Raw genomic sequence first — 17965 nt, 5'->3', positions numbered from 1 at the left:
AACTAGAGTTCAAAGCTAATAGTAGATCTTAATTCTGTTTGTGGAGTGAAGAATGCAATCACATTAATTTGTATTTAACTGTAATATTGGCCTTGGTGCTTCTAATATTTCATATAATTAAAGGTTTTGGATGCAGAAATATTGGTAACCAATTTTATTTTTCTTTGTCACTTTTGAATCAATAATTATTAATGAATAATTATGCCCAGCACATTTTCCTAACAAAAAATTAAAAAGGAAATGAAGACACAGAATCAATTCTTCCTAAGATAAATTCACAAAGTCCAGAAATTATCTTTCTTTTTATTCCTAGATCAACACAGAGTATGTACCTTGGAACTCTTCCTATGAACTGGAAAAATGAATTAAAAACCAGAGGTCAAAACCAATTCTTTATTAGCATAATGACATGAAAAAAAACCAATATGAGTATATTAAAAGTATAAATTTTTCTTTGAAAATTATCAATATGCAGACTTTTAAATGAAAAATTTTAATCTCTACTTTCTTCACTGATTTATCCTCCAGCCTAATTCCTGACAATAAGCTGTATGTCAAATTACTGAATAGATAAACATATTTCATTCTGCTAGGTTACTGTAATGACTGATCAAGATGTTAAATTATATGTAAATTAAAGCACCTAAATAGAAGACTAAAATGATATGTATTTCTGCTATTAAAAAAGTACTTATTTTAAAAAGTTTTTTTTAATGATTTTTATTTTTTCCATTATAGTTTGTTTACAGTGTCCTGTCAGTTTCTACTGTACAGCAGAGTGACACGATGACAAACATATACATTCTTTTTCTCGCATTTTCCTCCATCATGTTCCATCGCAAGTGACTGGATACAGTTCCCTATGCTATAAAGCAAGATCTCACGGCTTAAAGTTTCTAATAATGGTATTACTTAAGACATTTGCTGTGTGCAAAGTACTTTGCCAGGGACTACACAAAGACAGAACTAAGTCTTTATGGAAGAATTTTCTATAAAGAATTAGACGATCAAGGAATCCAATTTTTAAAGTATAGCATGCAAACCAGAAGCCAGTATTTAAAAGCTTACACAATTTTTTTTTTTTTGCTGCACTTAAATATTCTGAAGTGGAATACAAATTTAGAGGTCCACTTCTTGACTGTAACTGTGTTAATTTTTTTAAAACATAACTGTCTTCTTATAGATATTTTCTATTATCCTTCCCTGCCTTACTTTATATTCAGTTATAACTAAGATGGAAATAAACAGGTAATTGGGAAAATTAAATGAGATTCTTAGCATAGGGAACGGCATATAGTAAGCACTCATCTATGGTAGTAGATAAAGTAATAATTGTTTTCATGGTAAATACATCACAAACTCCCTTTATTATGTCTAGTGCATAGGAAGCATTCTATAAGGGGCTGTTCTCTTGAAAGTCAGTGTAAACTGAAATTGATATGAAGTCTCTAGGAAGTAATTCAGATTACTAAATTATCTCAAATGTAATGGACTACTTAAACCAATTTACAAATTTAATTGTAGTAAGAAAGCATTTGAGGATAGAGTGGTCCGAATTAAGTTGATGTTACTGGATAACTAATATTAACAGATGTATTAGCCAACAAGAGTTCCTATTAACTTACCTATACAGGGTCTTCCAACTCCTTGAGACCGGTAACCTCTTGGACATACACAACGATAGCTGCCTCTTGTATTTTCACATATTTGGTTATATCTGCACTGATGGGTCCCATCTTTACACTCATCAATATCTATGGACAGGGAAGCAATAAAAAGTAATAACATTTCCTCTTTCAGAACCTGCCGTCATTATATTTAAAATGAACATTTTTAATGGTTTAGAATGTTGCCTTTCTCACCATGTTATTGAGACCGGGAGTCAGAAAACCTGGGTTCAAGTCCCAGCTCTGCTCCTTACTAACTGGTTCCTTTTCCTTTTCTTGCTCCCTATATAAGAAGAATTTTGTTCTCAGCCTTTTCTTCCTTTCTCTATATCCCTCCTCCTCTGGCCGTCTTACTTGTTCTACTGACCCTAGTGAGCCTGCTGATGTAGATTGAGAACAATAGTACCACATTGCTTCTTACCTACAGTCCCCAATTTCTCGTTACTAGCTGGTCATCTCCATCACCATGTATTACCAGTACTTCAACCTCAGCATGTCCCCAGTAACTTACCATTACACCTTTATTTATGATAACAGCATCCCTCTATCCCCAGTCAACCAGGCTGCAAACGATAGCATTATCTTTAATTTACTCCCTCAGTTTCCAAGGTTGGGTAATTCTACTTCCTTCAAACAAACTCATTTATCCCCACTTAGCCATATTTTTGCTATAGCTTCTTAGTCTTCTGATCTTTCAGCTTACCTCATTTCTAATTAATCTTATACATAATTACAGAGTCAGTATTCTAAAACATGCTTAAAATGGCAAATAACTGCATATACTGCTCTGAGTTGGCTGCTGTTCTTAGGAGTAAAGAAAAATATTTACCTATATCCATACTGCTGACAACAGTCATTGAAATCTGATAGTCCAACTCCTATGCCCTCAGGTTTTTTTTAAATTTATACTAAACCTCCATGTACCTCAGGTATCAACAAGTGGTCAATACTCTTTCATTTATATCTGTACCCTCCCCTTGCTCGTAATATTATTTTGAAACAAATCCAAGCTATTTTGTAACTTGAATAAATATTTCAGTATGAAATTCTTTTTTTTTTTTTTTTTTTGGTCTTTTGTTGTTGTTGCTATTTCTTGGGCCGCTCCCGTGGCATATGGAGGTTCCCAGGCGAGGGGTCGAATCGGAGCTGTAGCCACTGGCCTACGCCAGAGCCACGTCTGCAACCTACACCACAGCTCACGGCAACGCCGGATCGTTAACCCACTGAGCAAGGGCAGGGACCGAACCCGCAACCTCATGGTTCCTAGTCGGATTCGTTAACCACTGCGCCACGACGGGAACTCCTGAAATTCTTAATGTCTTATTTTTAAAATGAGAAACATAAAATTCTGTGTCATCTTAAGACTTCGTCAAGGTCGGATTTATAGGGAAGAAGAATTTTAACATGTCATCTCTAAGTCCAGCTCTTTCCCCTTCATACAGGTCTTTTTTCCTTTCCTTTTTCTACCACCTCCACCTGTTAACATGCCATTCAGGCTATATTTAAATGTGATCCATCACTCTTTCAAGTATTCTTTTACAATTTTATTTGAACCTCTTCTATGGTACTTCAACCTGCCTTGTATTACAGCTTTTTTTTTTTTTTTTTTTTTTTTTTGCCTTTATCTAGGGCCACTTCCCGTGGCATATGGAGGTTCCCAGGCTAGGGGTCCAATCGGAGCTGTAGCCACCAGCCTACACCAGAGCCACAGCAACGCGGGATCCAAGCCGCGTCTGCGACCTACACCGCAGCTCACGGCAATGCCGGATCCTTCACCCACTGAGCAAGGTCAGGGATCGAACCCGCAACCTCATGGTTCCTAGTCGGATTCGTTAACCACTGCGCCACGACGGGAACTCACGTATTACAGCTTTTTTTCTTCTTTTTTTGGTGAGGGACTGAGGTTGGTTGATCCATCCCAGTCGACTGTATGTGCAAGACAGCAAGAATGCTATCAGTTCCATTTTTGTAACTCACGCAGCTCATTGTTCTGCTAACTATGGAAAACTGGTACCGAATAGGCACACAAAGAATAAACTTAGAAAGAAATATAATTTACTTTATTGTCTGGTCATTGATTTGACATATAAAGAATATTTACTTTTAAAATTATATTTTTGAAATTCTTGCTTTTTAGGGCTGCACCTGCAGCATATGGAAATTCCTAGGCTAGGGGCTGAATCAGAGCTGCAACTGCCAGCCTATACCACAGCCAGCCACAGCTGTGTCTGTGACCTACACCGCAGCTCACAGTAACACCAGATCCTTAACCCACTGAGGGAGGCCAGGGAACAAGCCTGCATCCTTATGAATACTAGTTGGATTCATAACCCGCTAAGCCACAACGAGCACTCCCTATATTTTTGAACTTTCAACACATCTCTCCAAAAAAACATAATTGTTTCTTAATGCTTCCAAAGTACTTGTTAATATATATGCTAAATTTCATATTAGAAATTGTTTGATAATTTACATAGATATTAAACTAATTGTGTAATGGATGGGAGCTCAAGATGGTCGTAAGTCTCCATGGTGAGCTTTAATTTCCTGGAATAGCCAAAACCCTAGGGCCCCAGAACTGAATCGTACGAGAAGTTGGGAGTGAAAAACCTATAGAAAAAGATGTTTCCTTGTTAGATTAAGTTTACTCTAATCATCAGTTTTTACAATGGATGCCTTACTTGGCTTATTGATAGCAAATGGATTTCAGTCACTGAAATAGCCAGAGACTCACCAATGCAGGTTCCATTTTCTACCTTGGTCATTCCGTTTGGACAAAGATCGATGCATTTATATCCACCACGGGTGTTCTTGCAGTGCTGATCTGGTCTGCACACATTCTGTCTACACTCATTTATATCTTGGTAAAAGAACAAAAGAAATGCAGATTAAGAAAGTGATTTCTTCCACTTTTCCATAAAAAGTATACTTTTTTTTTTCCACCCTGTGACATATGGAGTCCCTGGGCTAGGGATCAGTTCCAGGCCACTGTTGCAGCTTATGCTGCAATTATGGCAATTCTGGGTCCTTAGCCGACTGTGCTAGGCCAGGGATTGAACCTGCATCCCAGTGCTCCTGTGACACTGTGGTTGCCATTGCACCACAGCAGGAGCTCCTACCTTTGGATTTTAAGTATATTATTAACTAATATAGGTATTGATTACATAATTATGGTATAAGGTTAAAGTGTTTAAATCCAGTAAGGTATGTAATACACCACAGTATAGAGGTTCCTCAGAAAACTAAATACAGAACTACCATATGATCCAGCAATCCCACTCCTGGGAATATATCCAGACAAAACTTTCATTCAAAAAGATAGGTGTATTCCAGTTTCATTGCAGCACTAGTCACAACAGCTAAGACACTGAGACAATCGACAGATGAATGGATGAAGAGGATGTCGTACAGATTTCCCATCGTGGCACAGCGGAAACGAATCTGACTGTGAACCATGAGGTTGAGGGTTCGATCCCTGGCCTCACTCCTGGGTTAAGGATCCAGCATTGCCATGAGCTGTGGTGTAGGTCACAGACGCGGCTCGGATCTGGCGTTGCTGTGTCTGTGGTGTAGGCCAGCAGCAACAGCTCCGATAAAACCCCTCGCCTGGGAACCTCCATATGTCATGGGTGCAGCCCTAAAAAAGACGGACCAAAAAAAAAAAAAAAAAAGAAAGAAAGAAAGAAAAGAAGATGTGGTACATACATAATACATACACTGGGATACTATTCAGCCATGAAAACAAAATAATGCCATTCGCAGCAACGTGGATATAACCAGAGTCTCATACTAAGTGAAGTCAGAGAAAAATAACCATATATCACTTATATGTGGAATCTAAAACATGGCACAAGTGAACATATCTACAAAACAGAAACAGACTCTGGGCATAGAAAATAGATTTATGGTTGTTAAGGGGGAGAGTGGAGGAAGTGGGATGAACTGGGAGTTTGTGGTTGGTAGATGCAAACTATTATATTTAGAATGGATAAGCAATGAGGTCCTACTATACAGCACAGGGAACCATATCCAATCTCTTGGGATAGACCATGATGGAAGATAATATGACAAAAAGAATGTATATACACACACACACACACATATGACTGGGTCACTTGCTGTACAGCAGAAATTGACACCCTGTAAATCAACTATACCCTAATAAAAAAATTAAAACAGAATGATAAAAACCAAAATATTTCACAGAACTGGTAGCCATACTAACCACTTCCTCCTCCTAGAAAAATAAAAATTATAAATGTGTATAAAATATATAACTTGATAGATATACCGTGGTTTTGTAAAAAATTTGATAATAGAGGAAGTATTAAAAAAGTTACATAATTAGAAAATGAACCCTGTATAGTATTTGCTTCCCTTTTGTTCTTGCATGGATAACATACATGATGCATAGTAGGTATCCTATATATGGGTCCAGCTCAGGACATGGCACATGGATTTGATCAGATACCATTAAGAAGACAAGGATGTCCCTGCTTTGAATTCAAAGCCCGTCCCTTACCCAGGCATTTTCTGCCTTTGAGCTGATACCCAGGTTCACATCCACAGTGAAAACTTCCGATGGCATTGAAACAGCGGTGGTGACAGGGGCTGGATTCTTGACATTCGTTAATATCTGTTAAATAAGGCAAAACTTTCATTACCTGCTGTTAGAAAACATGGGTTAATTTATCCCAAATGTTAACATTTTAGTGATCTCTGACTGTTTAAGATCTTCCCTAAAACAAATTCAGTTCAGTTGTTCCCAAGTGACCTGCTAGGTATTTGAGAGAATTAACTGCTAGAGGTTTTTCTCTTCTCTTATTTCAAGGTGGATATTTACTAGTGATTCAGAACTATGTGGATGCAACACTTCTCTATTTTACTATATGGCTCCCACTCCTATTTCTTGGAAATTTCAGCCCTAGAATGTTGCTGACAGACTGGAGTATTAAAGATAAAAAATAATAATTGGAGTTCTCATCATGGCTCATGAATCTGACTAGGATCCATGAGGTTGCTGGTTCGATCCCTGGCCTTGCTCAGTGGGTTAAGGATCTGGCATTGCCGTGAGCTGTGGTGTAGGTCGCAGACGCAGCTCGGATCCCACGTTGCTCTGGCTCTGGTGTAGCCAGCAGCTACTGTTCCGATTAGACCCCTAGCCTGGGAACCTCCATATGCCGCAGGAGCAGCCCTAGAAAAGGCAAAAAAAAAAAAAAAAAAAAAAAATTAAAAAAGCTAACGTCTTCTGCAACATCCTTTGCAAATGTAACCTTTATTCCCAATTTTTGCTATTAGCCCCATGCAGGCCTTTCTCATCTGGTGCTCAATTGAGTGCAGCATTTTAGCTTTTTTCCTCGCCTGTGGTCATTACCAAATTAATCTTCCTGAGCACCATGTGGACCACAGTGTAATGAAAACAAAACAAAACAAAACAAAAAGGCGTGAACTCCCCAACCTCGTGTGCACTTGCCTGTATTTTTGTACCTCTCCCCTTTCACTCTTTCCATTTCCAGAAAAAGAGACCACTTCTTCCATTTAAGAAAAGCTACTCTATCTGAGCTTTTGATCTCTGCAGCCTGTCTCCTCTCTTCTCACCAAGAAGAGAACTGCGGTCCACTGATCATTCCTTCCCCTTGTGCAGTGTGTTTGTTTGTTTATTTTTGCGGCTGCACTCGCAGCATATGGAGGTTCCCAGGCTAGGGGTCTAATCGGAGCTACTGCTGCCAGCCTACGCCATAGCTACAGCAATGCCGGATCCGAGCCGCATCTGCGATGTACGCCACAGCTCACAGCAACACCAGATCCTTAACCTCGTGAGTGAGTCCAGGGATCAAACCTGCAACCTCATGGTTCCTAGTCGGATTCGTTTCCACTGGGCCATGATGGGAACCCTCCTGCCTTGTGTAGTTTGAAAGCCCTTCCTCCTTACTGTCATCTTTCCCATAACCCTGTAGACATAATCAAATCTTTCCTAACAAAACTCTTCTCTCAGGTCTATAGTCACCTCAAGCTCCTTCCACTTCTCTGTTGTTCTATTTCAAACCCTCAAAAGAACAATCACCAGGAGTTCCCATCGTGGCTCAGTGGAAATGAATCTGACTAGTATCCATGAGGACGCAGTTTCGATCCCTGGCCTCGCTCAGTGGGTTAAGGATCCGGTGTTGCCCATGAGCTGTGGTGTAGGTCACAGACACAGTTGGGATCTGGCATTGCTGTGGCTGTGGTGTAGGCCAGTGGCTGCAGCTCTGATTCGACCCCTCTCCTGGGAACATCTATGTGCTGCAGGTGCAGACCTAAAAAGACAAAGAAAAAAAAAAAAGAATAATCACCATATTTTCAGCTCTTCATGTTCTCATCTTATAGTTTCAAATTGAAGACTTACAATATCTTATTTTGTATTGGTTTTCCATTTAAAAATTTCTAGTTTAATCTTTAAAAAATCTGTACATGTGCATATAAATGTAAAAATGTGAGCATATACTTTTAAAATATTTTCCTAGTGCATTTTTTCTTCTTTTGCTGGGCCTCCCTTATCCCTTTTACCCTCCTTGTCCACCAAATCTAGGATAAATAATAACATATGTCTCCTATGGATACCTATATATCATCCTAAATATATAAATCCATTCCCTTTGCTGGTGGTTGTTTCCTTTCTAGTCACATAATGTTTTCTACACAACTTACATCCTAGAGTTCTCACTCAACCACACCTCATAGAAATTCCTCAAAGCCAAACAGCTGAGCTTCAATCCATTCTTAATAATGACAGCACAGTGTTTCATGAAGTGTATGTATCATCATTCATTCATTCTACTACAGATAGGAATTTAGTTTGTATCCACTGTTTCTTCCTCTGGAAAATCTTGATAGCCATGTCATTCATAATGGCTAAAATTTTAGAGTGCCAAGATAGCCTAAATAAATCGTGGCACATTCATACCAATGGATTACTTCTCAGGACTAAAAAAGAAATGACTATCCATCTGTGAAAAGCCATGACAGAAACTTATTATGCCTATGACTAAACAAAAGAGACCTATCTGAAAAAAGCTACATCCTGCATAATTCTAACTCTATGACATTTTGGAAAAGGTAAAGCTAGAGAGACAATAAAAAGATCAGTGGTTGCCAGAGGGTGGGGAGGGAGTGAGGGATGACTAAGTGGAGCACAGAAGACTTTCAGGGCAGGGAAACTGTTCTGTATGGACTATGATGGAGGATGTATGTCATTAACCATTTGTCGAAACCCATAGGATGTACAGCCTTGAGCGTGAATCCTAATGTAAACAGTGGATTTGGGGCAGTAATGATGTGTCGGTATAGCTTTATCCTTGGTAAAAATGTACCACTCTGGTGGAGGATGTTGATAGTGGGAAAGGCTATGCCTGAGTTGGGGCAGAGAGAATATGGAAAATTTCTTTACTTTCTACTCAAATTTGCTGTGAATCTAAAACTGCTCTATGGAGTTCCCATCGTGGCTCAGCGGAAACAAATGTGACTAGTGTCCATGAGGATATAGGTTCGATCCCTGGCCTTGCTCAGTGGGTTAAGAATTCGGCATTGCCGTGAGGTGTGGTGTAGGTCTCAGACGTGGCTCAGATCTGGCGTGGCTGTGGCTGTGGTGTAGGCCAGTGGCTACAGCTCCGATTCAACCCCTAGCCTGGGAACCTCCAGATCCTGCGAGTGTGGCCCTAAAAAGACTGAAAAAAAACAAAAACAAAACAAAACAAATAAAAACCTTCTCTAAAAAATAAAGTCTACTAAAAAAGTCCTGCAATAAATATTCAGTACTGTTATGCACTGGAAGTTTATGAAATAGGTTCTATGAAGATCATGCTGTATGATCTCTCAAATATAACAGGCAGGTTTTATTCAAAGCCACTGTTACACATTCTTAAAATAGCCATGCAATATTACATCTAAACATCTTACCAAGAAGCTCAATCTACTAAACAGAGTTTACTCTAAATAATTCAAAAGGCTTTTACCTCTTAGTATAATGAAGATAAAGGACCTCCATTTGCATACCTTGACAACTCAACCCATCAGTGGTTCTTCGAAAGCCAATTCCACAGCGGACCACACAGCGATAGGATCCAATGGTATTGTCACAGTCCTGACCAGCATGGCAAGTGTGTCCACCCAAAGCACACTCATCAATATCTGCAACAAAGTGAGCCATTCAGCTAAGGGGGGCTGAAGAAAGCCAGCCCAAGAACCTGCTGTGCAATGCGGATAAGAAAGGCAGAGTATGACACTTGAAATACGCTAGAGCCAAGATGGTGAATTTTGGGGTCATTTTGAGCTAACCGACAAGCTCACAGCAGCACCATGTCACATCTTCAAAGACCAAGCCATCTGTTAGACCACTTACAAATTAGGTGGCTTATGCAAAAGTTACTTCTCCTGAGATGTTTTCCCATCTGTAAAATGAGGATAATAGCTGTGTCTCAGGACTGCTTTGAAGATGAAAGGAAAAAATGTACACGAGGTGCCCAGTCCATACTGGACATTCCACACGAGTTCCTCCTCTGCCCCCCTCCCTCTCTCTTTATCCATTCAGAAGGGGGAGGGGGTTGCTGCTTGGGCACAAAGGGAGAAATTCCTTTCTTTTCTTATTATAAAACTAGATTCTTACATGATTTCTAACTTTGAAGCATACCTAGACTCTGACAGAGGAATGTTTTGCTTTGTTTTCTTCATGCGCCCAAAGTGCTACCAGGATTGGGCAACTGACGTTCTTTATAACCTCTTTACGTTTATCCCTGTCAAATGAATATGATAACAGTCCCGCCTGCGTTGTGGGGACTAAGTGGGTCACCACAGGCATCACCACAGAGTGTGTCCTGTCGGAAGGCAGAGTGGGAGCAGTATCCTCTTTTTCTTTTGCAGCTTCATGAAGGTGGGAACAGAAAGAGTAGGAAAGGAGAGCACTGGTCTAGCATGCTTTTCCAGGTCAGAGATGACCAGGTCTGCTGCTTCAGTGTGTTGACTAGACTTAGCTCTGGGTCTACCTTGACAAGTTCTTCCATCTGCAGCGATGGTGAGGCCTTTGGGGCAGGAGCAATAGTAGGTTCCCATGGCATTGTGACAGGTATGGGAGCAGGGATTCCCTGCTGCACATTCATCTTCATCTGAAAGAAGAAGCAAAATTCTCCTTTAGTATGGAGAACCCTCTACTTTCTAGGACTTACTAAAGCTGGTGAATAGAGTGGCTTATAGAGAGAGGCCAATGCATGAATCAAATGGAACAGGAAATGCTCTAAGCACCACCAAAGGGAAAAACTAAATAAAAATTAATTTGGGGGTTCTCAAATCATCCAAGTGAATAGATGGTTAGATTGATTCTAAAACAACAGTGATGACAGCTAAGATATAATGACCATTTACTGTGACCTAATTTTTTTTTTTTAACATGTACACACATCCATTCTCTTTCAGATTCTTTTCCCACATAGATTGTCACAGAATATTGGGTAGAGTTCTCTGTGCTACACAGCAGGTGCTTTTGTCCTACGTTAGCTCTTCCTCAGAACATGCCTAAAAAATAAGTTGTTTTTATTCCTATCGTGTGTGATAAAACCGAGGAACAAAGAGGCTAAGTAAATTGCTCCAGGCCACATAGGTCATTATAGGTAAAGCTGGGATTTGATCCTGGACAGTGCAGTTTATGACCTTTTTTTTTCTTTTTCTTCTTTTTTTTTGGCTACACACAGGCACAGTGAAGTTCCTGGACCAGGAATCAAACCCCCCACCACATAGGTAGTGTGGTTTCTCAAGGCTACCTTTTTAACACTGTACTACATTATATTGCCTACCAGCAGAAGAAAAGCACTGCGTATGCAAACTTGAGTTCCTCAAGCCACTTCCTTAGCTGTTGATATATCTGTGACTCTCTGGCAGTGGTACTTGCATGGGACAAGGCTGGCTTAGTCATAGTCGTCCTCTCCAATCCAGCCCTATCCTACGATGGAGCAATCCTAGGCCTTGATGACTCCAAGTTGAATTGCTGCTATTTCATTCATAGCGGTTGAGTTGGCCAGACCAGGTTCAGTGTTTTGTCCCTGTGTTCGTTCCACCCCTGTACTTGATCATGATCCTGGACACTTGATTGCGGACACATGAAAAGGGCATGGGGCTTTGCATCTATCTTAAATCCCAGTCTAGCTCTGCCACTTGATGGCTGAGTGATCACAGGCACTCGCCTTTCCCACATCTCAATTTCTTCACTTGGACAGTGGGACATTTGGAGGACTGTTGTGATGATTAAATATCTAGTAAAATGGCACCAAATGCCCATTAAATGGTACCAATAACTCTTGGATAAAAGTAAAAATGAATCATTTATTCCTGTACTTACCAGCACAGAAGGGTCCAACTGAGTCTAAGGCAAACCCGGAGGGGCACTGATTACTGCGATCTCCTACCGCACAGAGAAAGGCAAAATTAACTGGCTTGTCAGAACATTCGCACCTTGTTTCTTTCCAGCACCATCTTCCCAGGGAAGAGATGCCAAAGATGGAACACATGACACAGATGCAACAGGTGAAAACACGTAGGATGGGAAACTTCCCCTGTTTCTCAGCCAAGAAATAAATGAATCAGAGTACAGAGATCGTTGGCAAGCAGCCAGTGGAAACAGAGTTTCTGTTTAAGTTGCGTACATTAATCGAAAATTATTCTGCGATAATGAAAAAGGACCCAAATTAATATGTATGCATAACCACAGGCAAAGTCCTAACCTTCCAGCTGTTTATGTCCTCTCGTTGTGAGGGAAGTAGGAATGCTATTTTGAGGTTCCTTAAAATAATTGATGCCAGGGAAAAACAAACTCTGATGAAGAAACCCTGTCCTTTCGTATTTCTCCTTCATTTGCAAGGTGGAGAATCTGGGTCAAAGTCCCCCTACGTGTAACGAAGTGTTTTCCTTTCCCATGCAGTCAAAGCAAAAAGAAACAGGCATATTGTTACAGAATAGATTTATGTTAGATGCCAGGAAAAAAAAAAGACATTAACAAGAACAAACAGGTTCGTTAGGGAATGTCTTTCCTTAGAAAGTAACTTGGTCTTGACTGCTGTAAGCATTTTAGCAAATATTTTTCAAACATTACTGAGCTCTAAAATCTTAAACTCATCTTTCAAGTCACTAAAGTAATGTATGTGTGCACACACACATAAGACAAAAGTTAATAGATTTCTCTAAGGGATATTTAATTCACATCATATGTTCAGTTCATATTCAATCTCTTAGAAATTATCTTAGATTTTCTTTCTTTTTTTTCCCCTTTGTCTTTCTCTTTTCTTTTTTAATATGGTTGCACCTGCGGCTTATGGAAGTTCCTGGGCTAGGGGTTGAATTGGAGTTGCAGCTGCCGGCCTACACCACAGCCACAGCAATGCCAGATCTGAGCTGTATCTGTGACCTACACCACAGCTCATGGCAATGCCGGATTCTTAACCCGCTGAGCAGGGCCATGGACTGAACCTGCATCCTCAGGGAAATGATCTCAAGTCCTTAACCCACTGCGCCACAAAGGGAAGTCCTTAGGTCTTCTTTTAATTCTAAATGCATGAAATTGTTTATTTTTATTATTATTCTAGGTGCTCTTTATAGAGGGAGTCTGGGTATTCATTAATTATTCAGGTTCATTCTACTTTGGAGAGACTCTGATTACAAAATTAAAACCCTGCTGAGAACATGAAACAGTTCGAAATTCTTTTTATATATTTATGTATTTGGAGAGTGGAAGAAACACTACTCTGATGAAAATATTTCCTTGACTAGAAAACTAGAGCCCTATTTTCTATTTCTAAGCAATCAAACTGCTTAAAGCTTTGAAGAGGAAGCCAGAGGTTCATAATCCATTTTCACCCTGAGTATAAGAATGATCCCGAGAGCATCCACCCTTCTTGCACCTTCAAGGGAGTGGGGACAGGATGGCTTGGATAGAAATGTCTGGAGCATGTTGCTAAATGATTGTTGAGTACACAACATACCGTGTGCTCTATGTGCTATGCTTCATTTGTACCCCCAAACTCCCCTACTCCCATCACAACCAACTTCCAGATGAGGAAAATGAGACGGGTCATGCAAGTAGCTTAAGTCAAAGACCTCATATAATCTAGAGCAAGGATTTAGAAGCAAGTCTGTCTGACTTTCAACTATTGAACTCAAAACTACAACTCAGGTGGTGATTAAAATTCATGCTTCATTTTTATTCACTTATCCTTACATTCTTTAATCCAGCCAATATATTGTATATGGCACTGTGTTGGGGACATGATTATGGAAAAATGTGTCACATAAACATAAGTTATTATCTGAAGATTTAGACTTCTGGTTCTAAATGGGGGGGGGTATCTTCCATTAGGTGGCATCTGGGAGGTCTTTGGGGAGATATTTTGGTTGTTACGATGATGACATGACTTAATAGGGAAGCTTATTAAAATTTAGTGAGTGGAGCAGACCCTGAGGCAGGTTTAAATACTGCAATAGTGGGATAATGATGCAAGATAAAGATGTGTCCTTTGACCCAAAAGATTTTCGTGGAAGCGAGAAAGCTGTAATTATCTAAGGTTAGGACTCATCTTCCATGTATTAAACATTTTTTTGTGTGATTAAAGTATACCATCAGTTTTCTAGGAATGTAACTGACATATAATTGATGGTCAATTACATATTATTTTATTCAGACCATTCATTGTCAAGAATTACTCAATTTTTTTTTGTCTTTTTGCCATTTCTTGGGCCGTTCCCGCGGCATGTGGAGGTTCCCAGGCGAGGGGTCAAATTGGAGCTGTAGCCACCGGCCTACGCCAGAGCCACAGCAACGCAGGATCCGAGCGGCATCTGCGACCTACACCACAGCTCACGGCAATGCGGGATCCTTTAAGCCACTGAGCAAGGCCAGGGATTGAATCCACAACCTCACGGTTCCTAGTCGGATTCGTTAACCACCGAGCCATGACGGGAATTCCAAGAATTACTCAGTGTTTTTAAGAAAATCACACTGGGGCTCTAAATGTTGGTTCAGCTATATAAATACTTCTCTCTTAACTTCCAATATAGTAATGTCTAAAGATTTTCATACTGAAGTACAAAATATTTTGTCATAAACTATTCTTCTTTGATTCTTTCCATTATAAAGTATGTTATTTTGAATTACACTATGATTTTTATTTTGACATAGTCGGGGGATAATGTAAACTATGTTTGTGTTATTGTAATGTACAGTCGTAGAAACTTTGAAAGTATAAAATCCCCTGTAAACTTGTCACTTGGAACGAACTATTGCCAAAATTTTGATGCTTTTCCCTTTAGTCACTTTTATCAGTATACACTTTAAAAAATTAAATTAGAATTTTTTACTCTACAGACTAATAACTGCCAAACTTTACTGATCATAAAATCTCCTGGACAGCTTAGTAAAAATACAGATCCTTAGTCCTAACCCAGGCAGAACTGCCAAGGAAGAAGCCTGGGAATCTGTGTTTTTAATCAGTATGAGGTTTCCTTATAGTCAATGTGACGTGGGCAACCCAGATTTGGGTCATATTGCATACTGTTTTTTTTTTCCCATTTAAAAAATGTTTATTGAAGTATAGTTAATTCACAGTGTTGTGATAATTTCTACTATACAGCAAAGTGCTTCAGATATACACGTATCTGTTCTTTTTCGGATTCTTTTCCCATTCGGGTTCTTACAGAATATTGAGTAGAGTTCCCTGTGCTATACAGCAGGTCTCCACAGACCACCCATTCTGTATACAATAGTGTGCCTATGCCAGTCCCAAACTCACAATCCACATCGCTCCCCCATGACCTATCCTCTTTGGTAGCCATAAGTTTGTTTTTGAAGTCTGTGAGTGTGCCTCTGTTTTGTAAATAAGTTCATTTGTATGATATTTTTTAAAGGTTCCATGTGTATGTGATATCATGGGATGTTTGTCTTTAGCTGACTTACTTCACTTAGTATGATAATTTCTAGATCCATCCATGTTGCTGCTTATGGCATTATTTCATTCTTTTTTATGTCTGAGTAATATTCCATTGTATATATGTGCCACATTTTTTTATCCATTGCTCTGTTGATGGATATTTAGGTGGGTTCCATTTCTCGGCTGGTGTAAACAGTGAGGCAATGAACACTGGGGTGTATGTATCTTTTTTTTCTCTTTTTAAAATTTTATTTTCATTTTTAAAAGTTTTGTTGAAGTATAGTTGACTTACAAGGTCGTGATAATTTCTTCTGTACAATAAAGTGATTCACTTATATATATAAATTATCCATTCTCCTTCAGTTTCTTTTCCCACATAGATCATCACAGAATATTGAGCAGCATTCCCTGTGCCATACAGCAGGTCCCTGCTGGCCAATCATTCCATATACCTCAATGTGCAGATGCAAATTCTAAACCACTAGTCCATCCCTCTCCCATCCACCTGTCCCCTTTGGCAACCATAAGTTTTCAAAATCTGTGAGTATGTCTCTGTTCTGGAAACAAGTTCATTTGTATCCTTTTTTAAGATTCCACACATAAGTGATATCATATAATGTTTGCCTTTTACTGATGAACTTCACTTAGTATGATAATTTCTAGGTCCATCCATGTTGCTGCAAATGGCATTATTTAATTCTTTTTTATGGCTGAGTAATATTCCATTCCACATATGTATCATATCTTTATCCATTCCTGTTGATAGACATTTTGGTTGCTTCAATGTCTTGGCTATTGTAAATAGTGCTGCAATGAACACTGGGGTGCATGTATTTTTTCAAATTATGATTTTCCCCAGATAGATGTCCTGGAGGGGGATTGCTAGATCATACATGGTAATTCTATTTTTAGTTTTTTGAAGAATCTCCATACTGTTTTCCATAGCAGTTGCACCACTTTATATTCCCACCAACATTTTCTCCAGCATTTATTGTTTGTAGACTTTTTGATGATGGACATTCTGGCGGGTGTAAGGTGGTACCTCAGAGTAGTTTTGATTGGCATTTCTCTAATAATTAGTGATGTCAAAATCTTATGTGTTTTCTGGCCATCTGAATGTCATCTTTGGAGAAATGTAGGTCTTCTGCCCATTTTTGATGGGGTTGTTTGCTTTTCTGGTATTGAGCTGTAGGAGATGTTTATATATTTTGGAGATTAATCCCTTGTCAATCTCTTCATTTGGAAATATTTTCTCCCATTCTGTGGGTTGTCTTTTCATCTTATTTATGCTTTCTTTTACTGTGCAAAAGTTTTTTAAGTTTAATTAGGTCCCATTTTTTAATTTTTGTTTTTATTTTCAGGACTCTAGGAGGTGCATCTGAAAAGACTGCTGTGGTTTATGTCAAAGAGTGTTCTATGTTTTCCTTTAAGAGTTTACAGGTCTTTAGTTCACTCTGAGTTTATCTTTGTGTATGTTGTTAGAGTGTTCTAAATCATTCTTTTACATGTAGGTGTCCAGTTTTCTCAGCACCACTTATTGAGGAGCCTGTTTTTTTCTCCATTGTATATTCTTGTCTCCTTTATTGTACTTCAGTTGATGATAGGTGCCTAGGTTTATTTATGAGTTTTCTTTTTTTTTCCCTTTTTTAAGAAAATTGCAATCAATTGTTATTTCCCCAATACATTTTTTTTTTTCCTACTGTGTAGCTGGTAACTCAGTTACACATACATGTACACATTCTTTTTTCTTCCATTATTATTCTCCATCATAAGTGACTAGACATAGTTCCCAGTGATACACAGCAGGATCTCATTGCTAATCCACTCCAAAGGCAATAGTCTGCATCTATTAACTCCAAGCTCCCAATCCATCCCCCTCCCTCCTCCTCGGCAACCATAAGTCTTTCTCCAAGTCCATTATTCCCTTTCTGTGGAAAGATTCATTTATGCTGTATATTAGATTCCAGATATAAGTGATATCATAATGGTATTTGTCTGTCTTTCTGACTTACTTCACTCAGTATGACAGCCTCTAGATCCATCCATGTTGCTGCAAATGGCATTATTTTCTTCTTTTTTATGGCTGAGCAGTACTCCATCATGTATATATACACTACATCTTCCTAATCCAGTTGACTGTTGATGGACATTTGGGTTGTTTCCATGTCTTGGCTATTGTGAATATTGATGCAATGAACATGTGGGTGCATGTGTCTTTTTTAAGGAAAGTTTTGTCTGGATATATGCCCAAGAGTGGGATTGCTGGGTCATATGCTAGTTCTATATGTAGTTTTCTAAGGTACCTCCATACTGTTCTCCATAGTGGCTATACCAGCTTACATTCCCACCAACAGTGCA

The 17965-nt window shown here is 39.1% G+C and overlaps 1 protein-coding gene across 3 annotated transcripts in view; it reads right to left on the bottom strand.

The window, feature by feature from the left end:
- The window catches only part of HMCN1 (hemicentin 1), a 491961-nt gene that overhangs the window by 18277 nt on the left and 455719 nt on the right, over positions 1–17965 (bottom strand). For all 3 annotated transcript variants that reach the window (XM_021102640.2, XM_021102638.2, XM_021102639.2), the window contains exons 98-103: positions 12031–12093; positions 10685–10804; positions 9699–9833; positions 6190–6303; positions 4402–4527; positions 1626–1754 (exon numbers count right to left, since the gene is read on the bottom strand). In XM_021102640.2, the coding sequence (XP_020958299.2) occupies positions 1626–1754; positions 4402–4527; positions 6190–6303; positions 9699–9833; positions 10685–10804; positions 12031–12093 (687 nt within the window). The remainder of the gene's footprint in view (positions 1–1625; positions 1755–4401; positions 4528–6189; positions 6304–9698; positions 9834–10684; positions 10805–12030; positions 12094–17965) is intronic.

This window comes from Sus scrofa, chromosome 9 (genome assembly GCF_054392235.1).
Source record: "Sus scrofa isolate SSC_HxYL_T2T_F1_AM1 chromosome 9, Sscrofa_HxYL_maternal_Yorkshire_Landrace_v2.0, whole genome shotgun sequence".
NCBI lineage: Eukaryota > Metazoa > Chordata > Mammalia > Artiodactyla > Suidae > Sus > Sus scrofa.
This window is presented reverse-complemented; position numbering and strand designations above follow the sequence as displayed.